The sequence below is a fragment of the Lithobates pipiens genome, unplaced genomic scaffold (genome assembly GCF_037356315.1).
Source record: "Lithobates pipiens isolate NorthernLeopardFrog02 unplaced genomic scaffold, aLitPip1_a1.2 Scaffold_16, whole genome shotgun sequence".
Classification (NCBI taxonomy): domain Eukaryota; kingdom Metazoa; phylum Chordata; class Amphibia; order Anura; family Ranidae; genus Lithobates; species Lithobates pipiens.
Genome location: NW_027507748.1, coordinates 420612864 through 420628878, shown reverse-complemented (window position 1 = coordinate 420628878; position 16015 = coordinate 420612864). Strand labels below are relative to the sequence as shown.

The 16015-nt window shown below is 43.6% G+C and overlaps 1 protein-coding gene across 5 annotated transcripts in view; it reads left to right on the top strand.

Moving 5' to 3' along the window:
- Positions 1 to 16015, top strand: part of OFD1 (OFD1 centriole and centriolar satellite protein) — a 74218-nt gene that overhangs the window by 6416 nt on the left and 51787 nt on the right. For all 5 annotated transcript variants that reach the window (XM_077482530.1, XM_077482527.1, XM_077482531.1 and 2 more), the window contains 7 exons: positions 279 to 476; positions 1805 to 1873; positions 1969 to 1999; positions 3830 to 3937; positions 4660 to 4796; positions 7578 to 7751; positions 11762 to 11868. In XM_077482530.1, coding sequence (XP_077338656.1) covers positions 279 to 476; positions 1805 to 1873; positions 1969 to 1999; positions 3830 to 3937; positions 4660 to 4796; positions 7578 to 7751; positions 11762 to 11868 — 824 coding nt within the window. The remainder of the gene's footprint in view (positions 1 to 278; positions 477 to 1804; positions 1874 to 1968; positions 2000 to 3829; positions 3938 to 4659; positions 4797 to 7577; positions 7752 to 11761; positions 11869 to 16015) is intronic.

Genomic DNA, 16015 nt, shown 5'->3' with positions numbered 1-16015 from the left:
TAGGTTAATTGGATCCTGTCTAAATTGGCCCTAGTATATGTCTGTATTAATATGAGTTGGGGACCTTAGATTGTAAGCTCCTTGAGGGCAGAGACTGATGTAAATGTACAATGCATATGTAAAGTGCTGCGTAAATTGACAGCGTAAATATAAGTTCCTGTAAAAAATAATCACTCAAGCATTTAATAAATTATTTGTTTGACTGCCTTTTTCAGTAAGAAATAAACGTATGCGTATGTAAATACCATTTTACACTTTACTGATTTTTAATTCCTTAGACACAGCTACGAAACCAGCTTATTCAGGATCTGAATCCTCCCGCATATAGTAAAGAGCAGCTCCATTCTTCAGACACTCCAAGTAACTCTTTGGTACATCAAGTATGTAACAGCCTGGTAGCAGATCATATGAGAAGATGTGGTTATGAGTACTCTCTGTCTGTTTTTTATCCAGAATGTGGACTGGAGAAGGAAAAGGTGAGTAAGAAAGTAGGCGAATTAGCTTGGTTGTTAATTTGTTGATTTGTTGGCATCTTCTAAACTTTCTTTATAATGGGACTTGTCAAATGTTTTGTTGCGTGATCCGCTAAACCAAGTGGCTTAGTTGACATCTTGTCTTGGGACAGCAATATAACACAGGCAGCAACCTTGTAATATGAAGGGTGCCTGTACTTTCAAAACAATCTTCCATTCTACCCCAGTATCACAGCCTATGCACCAAATGATCAGTGCAGAGTTCATATGAAGTGATAAACCATTGATTTTTATTGCCAGGCTGAAATATGTGCAGCATGTCACAGGGCCTCCTGAACATACCCCGCAGTGTACATCACGGACCCTTTTAATTTTTTTATTTTTTATTTTTTTTAATTGTTGAATGCCTTCCTGCAATGCGCATCCTGTGGCTTCACAATGTACTTTGTCAGTGACCCAGAACAAACAGGTCCAAATGCCTGCATGATTACATGACTATTTATTTGTGAAGCTACTTGTCCTCATCTACATGATGACAAGGTGCTTTGGGGTGGGGGGGGCCGCACGCCCCCCCATCCCCAAGGCACCCCCCCATCTTGAGGGCACGCGGCCTGGTACGGCTCAGGAGGGGGGCGCTCGCTCGTCCCCACCCCCTTTCCTGGCCGGCCGGGTAGCGTGCTCGGATAAGGGTCTGATATGGACCTAGGGGGGCACCCCCACGCCGTTTTTTTCGGCGTAGGGATTCCCCTTTAAGTCCATACCAGGTGACAGGGCCAGCGACGCCTCCTTCGCTGGTTCTGGCTACCTGGAGCCGCTCTCAAAATGAATCGACTTTTCTCCGGGCGGGAAAAGTCTGTTCATTTCAAAAGTATGGCGGACTGGCACACACATGGCCGTACTGTCCGCCGAAATGCAAGTCCGGCGGACAGATTGGTGTGCAAAACTTCATGGTTTGATAATGTGAACAGCACTATGTGCCGTCCATTGTATCATCTTCACAGGCATTTGATCCCCCTTAAACACCTGCTTTTAATGCCAGTGTAAACTTAGCCTTAGAGTCGTCTACCTATGTGTATTGGGAGAAGAATTCTTACTTTTTTAGGTCAAACTCATTGATTTACTTATTTGACAACCTCACATTCCAATTATAACTATGGCTGTAAATGCCATACACAAAATCAACTCCTGGAATGGCATTGATACTTCATTGTCTTTTTGGTCTCTTTATGTTATGATATTTGGTTTAAATGTACTGTCCTTTTTTTTTTTTTTCAGTTTCTTTGTATTACACTAATTAAATAACTTAAAATTAAATAGCTTTTTTTTTTAAGGTTCTGAATATGCATGACCTAATGCAACTGATGAAAATCAGCCCAAAATGCAGGCTACACCATACTCTGGTAACGTCTGTTTCTTTGTATTCATTTATATTCTATATCATGCTTAGTAAAACTTCTCATGTTAGTAACCTGCCTTTTATTTTTGTTTCCTGCAGACATCATCCCTACAGAGCAGCAATGCAAGAGGTATACTTATTTTCTTCCTAGCCTTGAGTGTACACATTTAGACAAAACGCAAGTCTCCCACATGTTTGAGAACTATTACTAAAAGGATTTTAACATTTTATTTTTTTAAGTTTTAAGCTTGTTTTGTGCTATTTTGTACGAGATTAAGCTCTGTTGCAGGTTTAATCGTATTATACCCAAATGATAAAATGGTCTTTTATGAATGACTTTAGTAAAGTTCCAAAGCAGCATGGTTCTTGAAAGTTAAAAGCTTGACATCTGCTGAATTTTACTGTAGTTTAATCCATAGCTGTACACTATGAAGCAACTATTTAATTAGCCCTCTTTAACATGGAAGACCATGGGACAGTAAAAACAAGCATTTGAGCTCTGGTTTTACCATCCCCTGACCAGTCATCTAAAAGCTACTGTGGAGCCAGAGGGGGCTGTGCACATGCTTTGAGTCGCAGCCATGGAAAACTTACCTTTGCTTGTCAGGCAACCTGCCTGTCAAACTCACCCATTCAAACAAGTGGGGACCGTTCATTAGTTCTATTAAAGATTGCTGTTGTGCAAAGTAAATGGCAAACAGAAAAGCCAAAAAAACAGGCATTCAGGAGGTGGTAGGATCGCCTCATAGATGCCTGGCAGGAGCTGCTTAGCTGTCCTTAAAAACATTCCACCACAGCCTGTCTTTTCAGAGACTACCCAAGTGTGAGCTTTAGAGAGATTTTTTTCCTATTACCTCTGATGGGTTTTTCCTAATATCTGTGTCGCCATTGAGGATATTTTTCCTCATCTCTTCTTGCAGAGACACAAAGGAAATGGGAGTAAATCTTCTCAAAGTGAGAGAAGATTCCACTATTGAATATTGTCCCCGGAGCAGCTCTTCACTTTGGGAGATTTGCCCTCCCCTCCCATTCCAGTGACCACTGTAAAAATGTAAGGTTGTTTTTGTTTTAAGCCTCAGACATGAAAAATGAACAAAGCACATCCTTCTATAATTTTCACTAGCCTGAATTCCAAAGCAATGGGTCTGGTTTCACTCTGGCCTCTTCTACCCTCTGCTATCTGCGTGAATCACTGATAGAACTCTAAGCAGACAAAACAGCCTTCAGGGAGGTGGCCTGGCCTCTGCTACCATACAACATGTGACCCAGCGCGGTATACTTTTTTTTTTTTTTTTTTCATGAGCCTGCATACAGGGGGTGTGTTCCTCCCCTCCACTCAGCTATCAGGTTATACTACAGATCAATGATTTAGTTCTACAGTGTGTGATGTCAGATTCCCACCTCTAGTTTTTTTACTGCTGAGAAAAATCCTTTGATCTGTGAGTTTTGCAAGGCCCCACAGATGAATGGGTACAACTTATATAGGAGGATTTGTTTCTTTTGCAATATTTTTATTAGAAAGTAATAGAACCAAATGAGTAACATACAAAATGTACAAAAAAATGAGGCTCAGCAGAGTGTACATATTAAAGGGGGATTTGTTTAATATCTGTGTATCACCTGAGGCTATTCACTACACTGGGTATATGTAAGGGTTTATAACCACTTTAAGTTAATGTTCCAATTGGGAACACAGATGGCAATTTTAAAAGAATATCAGATTCCAACTCTTCGTTGCTCTACACAAAATAGGGACAAAAAAATTTGGGCTGCAATTCCACTCCAAGTTGCCAGCTTTAGTCTCGGTCTCAATTAACTATAAAATGCATTGAAACATAGTTAACTGCATTTTGTTTTTTTACCAATTAACGACATGTTTCCATATTGATAATTACCTAGATAGTCAGATTTTTTTATAGTCCACATGGCTCAAGAATATATATTTTTTTTGAATTTACAGGCTTCCTTTTACAGATATTGACAGAGCTGATAGATCACCACCTAAGCAAAGATGGCAGAGATGTTGACACTCAGACGGTCAAAACATCACCATACCAAGAGTCAATTGGTACGGCCATTTTAATTTTTATATGTAGCTAATGACATTAAATTGGGCTTCCAGTTACAATAGAAATGCCTTATCTGCTTCTACCTCATTTATTTAGTGAAACACATTGTTTTCTCAAGACCAGGATTTGCTTTCATTTTTACTTACAATCCTCTTTCTAGAGAAATTTTATATTACAGCTCTTTCTGGGAGATATACTGTAGATATCTGAAAGTATTTTGTTTGGTGAAGAATGACTTTTCATCTGTGAGCAATGCAAACCAAAGGGGGATTAATGCTTCACTGTCTTTTTCGATTCAAGGAGGGGCCTGAAGCAGTTGGGCATTTTTATCTACACTTGGAAACCTCTTTATCGTGTGCAAAGACATTATGTTAATAATAATTGTGTTAATGGGTTTTATGAAATTAATGCCAGAATATTTTTGGGAAGTTGTACCTGATAACATTTTGAGTCATTGTTGCCACCTGTCTATATTTAGAGAACTGTGGGAGGTTATCTTTTATTATTTCATAGTATGAAACCTCAATGTTCCGTACAGCCTTGTGTCAATAGTTCTAAAAAAAAAGTTGATTTAATTGCGTACTTTGACAGCCCTAGTCTCTTGTAGTATGATGAAAATGGATAGTATTGTGGTTGAACTACTGTATGTTGTTTTCAAGTTACCTAGCTTGCTCTTTGGACTTAACAAAAAGTATTCCTAATAATATTTATCTTCATTTAGTGGAGAAACTTAAATTCATTGATGAACAGTTTGATGAACTATATCCAAAGCGTCCTAAGTTTGAGTCCATTGAAGGAAAACTGACTGAGTACCGCAGAGAACTTGAGGAACAACTGCAGGAAGAGATGGCTCAAAAGGTTAGTATGGTTAATACATGCTGGAATGAACAAGGGCCGGGGAAGACACCTGCCTTGTCCTTGGTCACAAAGGGACAGTCAGCTGGATTGAAGCTGTGTACATGGAGATGACTACTATCTTCTCTCTTCTCAGTGAGAGAAGGACTGGCTAGGTAACTTAGAAGTTATCCTAGATGTTGAAATGCCTACAGTATATTGGCAAAGATAATCATGAAACACAATGTGGTGTGCATTTGTATTCAGCCCCCTTTACAATGATACCCCTAACTAAAATCTAGTGGATCCAATCGCCTTCAGAAGTCACCTAATTAGTAAATAAAGTCCACGTGTGTGTGTGTGTGTGTGTCATTTTATCTCAGTATAAATACAGCAGTTCTGTGAAACCCTCAGAGGTTTGTTAGAGAACCCTAGTGAACAAACAACATCGTGAAGACCAAGGAACACACCAGACAGGTCAGGGATAAAGTTGTGGAGAAGTTTCAGGACAAGGCCAGATCTGCTCTCACAGGGACCGATATTCCATCCTTCCTTACAGTCTCTAAATTTAATGGCTTGGCTAGTGAAACCCACATTCTAAAGAAACGTGGGGTTTTCCGGGTCAGTTATCTCTACCCTGATTAATGCTAGGAAGCCAGCTTCCAGAACTATATATGATAGAGTCTGAAAGGCTTATGTTTCCTGGTGCAAATCCAAGGGTTGGCAACCTCGGAGATATATCATAGGCAGAATTCTTGCCTTTCTACAATTAGGGGTAGAAATGAAATTGGCCTAAATTACTATTAAAGGCCCAGTCTCAGCTTTATTAGTCTTATTTCAAAGACCACTTGCTATTCATTCTTTAGTCCGGGGTTTTATACAAGGGGTGACGTGGCTTAAATCCGCCCGTCAAACCTCCCTTGAGCCCTTGGGGCTTGAACTTAGTTTTGTCATTGTTACAAAAACAGCCATTTGAACCAATTCAACATATTTCCCTAGTCCTGACAAGGAAGTTGGTATTTTTGGTTGCTATATCATTAGCAAGGAGGGTTTCAGAATTAGCTGCTCTTTCATTTAAAAAGCCATATTTGATTTTTCATGAGGACAGAGTTGTGTTATGCACTCGTCCGTTTTTTCTGAAAAGATCTTGTCCTGCCATTGTTTTTTCTAAAACCATGTTCCAGCAAAGAAAAGTCACTACATTGTCTTGATGTGGTGAGAGCAGTGAAAATCTATCTAAAGAAAACTGATCAGATTTGTAAGACTGATGTCTTATTTATTATGCCAGAGGGTCCTAAGAAAGGACAGGCAGCATCAAAATCCACTGTCTCTAAGTGGATTCGGTAAGTGATAATTCAAACTTATGATGATTCCCCCGTTTCAAGTTAAGGTGCATTCTACCAGGTCGGTTAGTGCTTCTTGGGCAGTGCATCATCAGGCCCCCATGGCTCAGATCTGTAAGGCCGCAACTTGGTCTTCAGTGCATACATTCACAAAATTTTTATCAGGTGGATATAAGGAGGTATGAGAATAATCGCCTTTGAGCGCGGTGTACTGCAGGCAGCAGTATAAATCCTCAAGTCTGTAGGTACCCTGCGGGTTGTTTGTGCCTCCCCTCAAGAGGCATTGCTATGGCATGTCCCATTAAGTAATTACTTAGGGCTCTGTGTCCCATGATGTATGATAAAGAAAATAGGATTTTTATTACAGCTTACCTGTAAAAATCCTTTTCTTGGAGTACATCATGGGACACAGAGGTCCCGCCCCTCCTTTTGGGATTAAGTATATTGCTTTCTACAAAAACTGATCTGCTCCTGGAAGGAGGAGGGGTTATATAGAGAGTGAACTTCCTTGATTGGGTTTACCCGTGTCAACACACGAAGGTAGCCTATAACCCATGAAGTAATTACTTAAGGCTCTGTGTCCCATGATGTACTCCAAGAAAAGGATTTTACAGGTAACCTGTAATAAAAATCCTATTTTTTGGTTGTAACATGATAAAATGTGGAAAATTTCAACGGATATGAATAATTTTTCAAGGCACTGTAATACCTAAAACTAAACTTAAACACGATCTATAGCCACAGCATACGCTTTAATTTCCTAACTTTAAGGTTGTAATAGCAATACATATAATGGGTATTTTTGACAATACAATAAAAGCTTATTGAAAAATCTAATTTCATGTTGTGAGCACTGATTATCTGCTGGCCCTAAATTCCTGGGTTTTCTGTGTGCTATGCAGCTTCTCTTTTGCTCTTTACTTTCAAATTCCACGGACAGGGTACCTTGCTGCTTGCAAGCAGTTATGATGTGGTGTGTTTTCTGTACTAACTCTTCCTCCTGGAATTCCTCCTCTCAGCACCCCTGTAGTTCAGAATGCAGACTCTGTGGAATGTGTAGCACATCAGTGTCTACTTACAGGGCATAGTGTATACATGTCACTTATATCAAAAATGTAAATGTGTGGGGACTCTTTAAAAAGTATGCTTTTGAACTTTTGAGATCGTTCAGATTAAAAGGAGTAGGCTAGAAAAATTTGAAATTCAATGTGGAATTGAATATAGGATTCTGCACTTTAAGCTTTTGGCACTATATTATTTCAGCGATGCATGATAATATCTCAGTGCTAATTTAGCTCATGAACAGTGCACGTGTGTGTTTTTGTGGTGTGTTTTATTTTTTATTTTATTTTTTTAAAGCGTTGGTTTTTACATATTGGAAACTGCGTTCCAAATTCAAATCATAAGTATTTAGGAATGCACTTCTTGCTGTAGAAATAAGCAATATTTGTTTCTTTAACAGCTAAAACATTTCAAAGAGGTTGACATTGCAAAAATTAAATTGGAAGAACGAGAAAAATGTCAAAAGGAGATTTCTGATTTGCGGAGAGAATTCGAGAAAACTTACCAGTCCAAGATGGAAGGATTAGTGACGCGAGAGAAGAACGCTGTAGAGAGGCTTCAAAGACAGCAGGAGGTTTGTATGACCTAATAAATGTGGGTTCATCATACCTTGTATTTTAGGAATTGTTTGGTTCTATTTTTGGGCCTTATTTACATGGGCTTCAGCTTATATACAATGCATACAGCATATTTTTACAACACATTTTTAAAGCTTTACTAAGCTTCAAGCAGCTTTGTTGCTTTTGGTTGCTGCTTGTTTGCTGCCCATCTGTTTCCACAAATACCTGGATTCCCTGCATGCTTTTCAGATTCTCCTCCTACTGTTTACTTTCAATTCCGAATGACTAAATATCCTATGCTTTACTGCCTTAAAGCAATGATTTCTGTACGGACGCCCCCTCCTGAAACTCCCCCCTGTAGTTCAGAAGGCAGGCTCTGTCAAATGTGTGACACAGCAGTGCTTAATTACAGGGTATTGGGAATATGTGTCCCGGAATTCAAGGAAGTAAATATGTGGGGGTTTTCACAAAGTAAGGCTAAAAGAGAAGTATTGCTTTCTAAAAAAAAAAAAAAAAAAAATGCAGCATCCGTCCCTTGCCAGCTCTGTAGTGAGTACTGAGCAATCAAACATCACTGATCACTCGGCTCTCCCCCTCCGTTCTGAGCAGAGTACCAGTACTGTCAGTCCTCGCTCTCTGCCCCTCCAGTGATCACTGGAGCGCTGGGCTGTTAAGGAGGTGGGAGGGGCTAGTTCATGTTCTCAGCGAATCGCTGAGTGTCTAAGCCAGGTGTCGATTCAGGGTTTTGGGTGGATCCCAACCATATGGTCGGGACCTTTTCAGAGCCTGGCCCGTCTCTGTAATGTCAGCTGAAAACAGGTCACAGGAGTGCAGATCTAACTGCATCCCTGTGATCCATAGGAGAAGTATAACCAAAATAGCTTCGCCCATACTTCTTTAATAGGAGTAGGCTAGAAATAGTGGAAATTAATATGATTTAAATTTTTCACCATAGATACACTATAACACAGATCTTAAAGGGAGTGCCAGCAGTTGCTTTCTGTTTAAACCACCTACTAGCGGGCTTCAATACACTTCAGCACTGCTTGAAACTAAATCAAAGTCATTTAAACAATGCGACAGCCAGCACTCTTGAGCAGAAGGCTGCTTTGAAAGTTTCAACAAAGCTGTCCAAAGCTTTACTAATTCTTGATATAAGTTCTACATGCTCAAACTGGAGATGGAGGTTGCGTTCAATATTTCCACAAAGCTGCTTGAAGCTTGCTGAAAACTTTGCAAATGCTTTGTAAAAAGCTTACTGTATACAGTGCTCTCTTACAATTTGAAGCCCATGGAACCCACCCAGAAAAAGCACGACCTCGCTGTAGCCGTCTTTCGACTATGGCGCGGCCGGTAAGTGGTTAAAGATGTAGAATTGAAACTCACTGACTTCTGTTTTCATTTAGTAACACAGAAATATTTTTGAACTGTACATTTATTATTTAGCATGTTGTGTAAATTTAGAACGTTGTCAACAAAATGTGGTAGAAAATACCTCAACCGTGCTACAGTCATGTTCACCTCAACATGCATGTTGAAACCATTTGTCTAAAAAGACTTTAGACATAATTTATCCAAACTTTAGAGACCTGTCTGTGTTGCCTGTAGTAACCAAATATACGTTATATTACCAAAGGTATTGGGATACAAATGAACTTTAATGGCATCCCAGTCTTAGTCCGTAAGGTTCAATATTGAGTTGGCCCACCCTTTGCAGCTATAACAGCTTCAACTCTCCTGGGAAGGCTGTCCACAAGGTTTAGGAGTGTGTCTATGGGAATGTTTGACCATTCTTCCAGAAGTGCATTTGTAAGGTCAGGCACTGATGTGGACAAGAAGGCCTGGCTCGCAGTCTCCAATCTAATTCATCCCAAAGGTGTTCTATCGGGTTGAGGTCAGGACTCTGGGTTGCATGAACTTGACTGGTCTGCACAAACTCACTCATCCATTGTTGGGCTTGGCCCCTTAGTTCCAGTGAAAGGAACACTTAAGGTGTTGGCATACAAAGATTATTTTGGACAATTTCACGCTCCCAACTTTGTGGGAACAGTTTGGGGATGGCCCCTTCCTGTTCCAACATGACTGTGCACCAGTGCACAAAGCAAGGGCCATAAAGACATGGATGAGTAAGTATGTGGTGGAAGAACTTGACTGGCCTGCACAGAGTCCTGACCTCAACCTGATAGAACACCTTTGGGATGAATTAGAGTGGTTACTGCGAGCCAGGCCTTCTCTTCCAACATCAATGCCTGATCTCACAAATGCTCTTCTGGAAGAATGGTCAAATATTTTCATAGACACACTCCTGAACCTTGTGCTCAGCCTTCCCATCAGAGTTGAAGCTCTTATAGCTGCAAAGGGTGGGCCAACTCAATATTGAACCCTGTGGTGAACGATGCTGATTCTTCTAAGCTGTGCATTGTGAACAGGAGAGTTTCTGTAGCTGCCATGCCTGCCCCTCCCCCTCCTCCTGCCCGAACACAGAAGCCTTGGTATTATGTTAACACATTGGCAAAATACAAAGGCTTCTGTGAATGGGCAGCAGAAAGGGTGGGCATAGCTGCTCTTTGTGTTTCTCTCAGACCCCCCCCCCCCCCAATTGTCTCTTCTTAAGAGCAATAAACCTGTCAAATGTAAATAATAGAGCTAAACCCAGGAGATGTCATGCTGCTGCTTGGACACGTTGTGTGCCTTTTACTTTTTATAAAGTGGCTGAATTCCTGGAATTTGGCTTTAAAGTGGTTCTGCACACATTTAAGTTAAGGTCATTACTTTTTAAATGCAGTAAAGAGTGCTCAATGGACGTTTTTATTTATTTTTCCCCTCGTACCTTTAGATTGGTGTCCGTGTTTGTGGTGACAGTGTTCTATCCCTGCAGCTGTGGGCGGGGTTTGTGCAGGTATCCGCATCATTTCTGTTGATCGCTGCACTGTCTCCTGGGATCTCGTGTAATTCATCCCAGGAGTCAGTGCACATAGCCAATGTGAAATCTCGCATGATTTCAACAATGTTGTGATGGCAACTAGATGTTTACGCTGCTCGGCGCAGTTGCCACAGAGCATGCACCGGAACCAGCAAGGAATGCTGGTATTTCAAATGTGTGGGAACAAGGAAGTGATTGCTTGTGGGCTTCAAATGCCCACAAGTAAAATACTGCTGTTCAAGATTTTTATAAGTGGCGATTTGACACAAAAACAGACCTGGATACCGGAAAGCAACATTAAAAGTAAGATTAACTTTGGAATGATAGTAATTTTAAACTGAAAAAATAAATAAAAATAAAATAAAAAAAAAACTTTTCAGAACCGCTTTACTATCATTTTGGACCATTGGGCAGAGCAATGCTCTTACCTCTTAGGATGGTCTTTTTGTTGTCTGAAATGGGGTAAAAATGTCAGCATGTTAAGACTACTTACCTCTATAGCACGCAGCTATGTACTTTTATGGGTGTTACCCAATATATTGTAGCCAATCAGCATGGCTTCCAGCTGCAGCCATTCAGTGCAGGGCTGTCCTCTCCAGGGCATCCAATCGGCATTGCCTTCTCTTTCTGACATATTTTAGGAGAAAGTTATTGGGTTGGATATGGTACCTAATGTAAAAACTAAATAGATATGTGCATTTTTAAGAAATCTATATTACTTGCCTAGTATGATCTTTTTTTTTTTCTTTCCTTCTGGTATTTCTAAGTTTGTGCATTTCCAGAAACCCTCTTACTAGCTGCAAGCTATGATTATTTTTTATTTTTTCTAATCAAAGCCAATGTCTACATAATACTAGTAATTTAGTAATAGTTTTTTTTTTTTTTTAATTCAGTTCAAACTCCAAGTAGTCAAAGTAATGTGGACCAGTTATTGGCAAATGGTAAATCTCTATCAGCTGCGAAACTACAAGTCCCTTTTTATTTTCCAGTTCCATGGCTGACTGTACAAAAAATGTGATTGGAAGGGCATGTTGAGAATCATAAGTTACAAAACCTCTAGATCTCTATTAGGTGTTTATCACTTTAATTTTGTGTTCACAGATTGAATCCAAGGAAGTGTATGCACAGAGACAAATTCTGCTGAAGGAGATTGAGGTGGTACGGAATCGAGAAATCGAACTTCGACAACGAATGGAAGCTTTTGAGCTGTATGGTTTATGATTATTTTTTTTTTTATTATCCACTATTATCGTTTTTATATATTTTAATGATTTCATTGTTAACTGGTATATGCAAAGTGAGGAATTAAACTTCAAGGACCTATTTGGTTATTGCCTTCTCCAGGCCTGGTCCCAACCAGATCAGCTCTGCCCAGTGTGATTCTTCTTCTTACCAGCATGGGATGTTCTAAATCACTTTTGGACAAAATAGGGAGATTACTTGTTTGACAAGCAGGGGCATTTTATGAAATTGGCGGACCTGTGTGCAAGACCATAAATTGAGCCCCATTGCTAGATTAAAAAAAAAAAGTGTGCTTAGTGCCCCATGGTGAAGAGTGGACATGGTTTTCTTTGTGCACTCCGAGAAGAACGGGTGTGTGTGTGTGTGTGTGTCCAAATTGCATTAATAGTGTAAGGGGCATGTTTAAAAAAACAAAACAAAAGCCTTCTTGTACCCATAAAGTATGCTTTGATTATTGTGCCACAAGTAAGGGTCTCACAGACATGTACAAACTTCAGCATAGTATTTTTTTTTTTTTTTAATTAAACTCTTCCATTACATATGATTTTTTGTACACTGAATAAATACAGGGAACTAACACTTCGTCTCAACCTATCTTATAGGAGAACTTCATTAAAATAGTCAGGGACTGCTTAGTAACCAGCAACTGTTGTGACAATGAGTAGATTAGTCAGAAGTATGTAATATACTATATAATATCACACCTGTATAGGTTAGTTGGCCATAGAGTGCTGAACAGATTCCAAGTCTGCAAAGATTAGCTGGATGGAGGAATCCTTCCTGCCAGGACATTGTCTGTCCCCCAGTCCTATCCCCCCAGGCCACTTTGTTCCCCATTAAGTCCCTCTAGGCCAGTCTGTTCCCTCCCCCCAGTACAGTCCCACCAAGCCATTTTGTCCCCCCCCCCCCAGTACAGTCCCGCCAGGCCAGTATGCCCCCCCCCCCAAGTACAGTCCCGCCAGGCCAGCCTGCCCCCCCCCCCCCCCCCAAGTACAGTCCTGCCAGGCCAGTCTGTTCCCCCCCGTACAGTCCCGCCAGGCCAGTCTGTTCCCCCCCGTACAGTCCCGCCAGGCCAGTCTGTTCCCCCCCGTACAGTCCCGCCAGGCCAGTCTGTTCCCCCCCGTACAGTCCCGCCAGGCCAGTCTGTTCCCCCCCGTACAGTCCCGCCAGGCCAGTCTGTTCCCCCCCCCCCCCCCCGTACAGTCCCGCCAGGCCAGTCTGTTCCCCCCCCCCCCCCGTACAGTCCCGCCAGGCCAGTCTGTTCCCCCCCCCCCCCCGTACAGTCCCGCCAGGCCAGTCTGTTCCCCCCCCCCCGTACAGTCCCGCCAGGCCAGTCTGTTCCCCCCCCCCCAGTACAGTCCCGCCAGGCCAGTCTGTTCCCCCTCCCCAGTACAGTCCCGCCAGGCCAGTCTGTTCCCCCTCCCCAGTACAGTCCCGCCAGGCCAGTCTGTTCCCTCCCCAGTACAGTCCCGCCAGGCCAGTCTGTTCCCTCCCCAGTACAGTCCCGCCAGGCCAGTCTGTTCCCTCCCCAGTACAGTCCCGCCAGGCCAGTCTGTTCCCTCCCCAGTACAGTCCCGCCAGGCCAGTCTGTTCCCTCCCCAGTACAGTCCCGCCAGGCCAGTCTGTTCCCTCCCCAGTACAGTCCGGCCAGGCCAGTCTGTTCCCTCCCCAGTACAGTCCGGCCAGGCCAGTCTGTTCCCTCCCCAGTACAGTCCGGCCAGGCCAGTCTGTTCCCTCCCCAGTACAGTCCGGCCAGGCCAGTCTGTTCCCTCCCCAGTACAGTCCGGCCAGGCCAGTCTGTTCCCTCCCCAGTACAGTCCGGCCAGGCCAGTCTGTTCCCTCCCCAGTACAGTCCGGCCAGGCCAGTCTGTTCCCTCCCCAGTACAGTCCGGCCAGGCCAGTCTGTTCCCTCCCCAGTACAGTCCGGCCAGGCCAGTCTGTTCCCTCCCCAGTACAGTCCGGCCAGGCCAGTCTGTTCCCTCCCCAGTACAGTCCGGCCAGGCCAGTCTGTTCCCTCCCCAGTACAGTCCGGCCAGGCCAGTCTGTTCCCTCCCCAGTACAGTCCGGCCAGGCCAGTCTGTTCCCTCCCCAGTACAGTCCGGCCAGGCCAGTCTGTTCCCTCCCCAGTACAGTCCGGCCAGGCCAGTCTGTTCCCTCCCCAGTACAGTCCGGCCAGGCCAGTCTGTTCCCTCCCCAGTACAGTCCGGCCAGGCCAGTCTGTTCCCTCCCCAGTACAGTCCGGCCAGGCCAGTCTGTTCCCTCCCCAGTACAGTCCGGCCAGGCCAGTCTGTTCCCTCCCCAGTACAGTCCGGCCAGGCCAGTCTGTTCCCTCCCCAGTACAGTCCGGCCAGGCCAGTCTGTTCCCTCCCCAGTACAGTCCGGCCAGGCCAGTCTGTTCCCTCCCCAGTACAGTCCGGCCAGGCCAGTCTGTTCCCTCCCCAGTACAGTCCGGCCAGGCCAGTCTGTTCCCTCCCCAGTACAGTCCGGCCAGGCCAGTCTGTTCCCTCCCCAGTACAGTCCGGCCAGGCCAGTCTGTTCCCTCCCCAGTACAGTCCGGCCAGGCCAGTCTGTTCCCTCCCCAGTACAGTCCGGCCAGGCCAGTCTGTTCCCTCCCCAGTACAGTCCGGCCAGGCCAGTCTGTTCCCTCCCCAGTACAGTCCGGCCAGGCCAGTCTGTTCCCTCCCCAGTACAGTCCGGCCAGGCCAGTCTGTTCCCTCCCCAGTACAGTCCGGCCAGGCCAGTCTGTTCCCTCCCCAGTACAGTCCGGCCAGGCCAGTCTGTTCCCTCCCCAGTACAGTCCGGCCAGGCCAGTCTGTTCCCTCCCCAGTACAGTCCGGCCAGGCCAGTCTGTTCCCTCCCCAGTACAGTCCGGCCAGGCCAGTCTGTTCCCTCCCCAGTACAGTCCCGCCAGGCCAATCTATTCCCCCCCCCCCAGTACAGTCCCGCCAGACAGCCAGTCTGTTCGGAACCCCCCCCCCCCCGCCTCCCCCCAGTAGCTGCTGGGAGACTGAGACAGCCACTCCCACCCCTTCCACGGCCCAGTGCTCTAGTAAGCGCTGAAAGGGCAGAGCAGAGAGCTGATGACCGACAGTCAGCGGAGGGGGGTACTGAGTGATCAACAGTCTTTGATCACTCAGTGCAAAGCCAGCCATTGGATTGATGTTGCATCCACCATGAATATAATTTTATTATTTTATTTATTTATTTATTTTTACCTATACTTCTCTTTTAATAAAAATAAGAGGGTGCCATTCTATAGTAACATTTGTTTTTTGAAAAATTGCTCACAGACAACCTTTTTATATGACCGCAAAAAACAAAAAAGGTTGTCCAGGAGTCTCACCCTAGTAAGGTTGTCTGGGCGGGAAATTTATATGAATTTATCAATAATAAAAAGTAGCACTTCCACAGCCCATGGACAAGAACCATTCACCTAAGTACCTACAAGTTAGTGATTAGGTGTGTTCCTCTCACTCAAGACGGCATATTAGAAAAAAAGGGGAAAGAAAAAGTGGATCAAAGGCCCGGACAGAATTCTTCAAAAAGGAACAAACGGGAAATAGAAATAAATAAATAGTAATCTTTAATGAAAACAATTCTGCCAAAATATCATTTAAAAAAAAAAGTTAAAATACCTCCACCACATAATTATAAAACATGATGATGTTAGCAGGACACAGATGACCACAACAAACAAGCATTCATTCATTCATCCCCTGAAGACACTAGTACTGTGTATAGAGAGCGATTACAGACAGTCCTAGATGGATAAGGGAGGTAAACCATGGGGAGGGGGGGGGGGGGGGGGGGCTTGCAATGTAGTTCAGGGACTGGAAGCAATTCAGATTTATGATGACACGTATGTTGTAATAGTTACACTGTAAGTCTACCATGGTCAACTGGGGATAGAATGTAAGCTCCCCATCCATCTCGGATTGTCTGTAATCGTTCTCTATACACAGTACTAGTGTCTCCAGCTGTAGATTGTTGTGAAGCCTAAAGATTTCCTCAGTAATGATCAACTAGCATTTTGCTTCTATACACAAGGGAAATTCCTTTTAGGGGTTCACTTCATTACCAGCTGGTATATGATTTGTATGTGGGATGAATGAA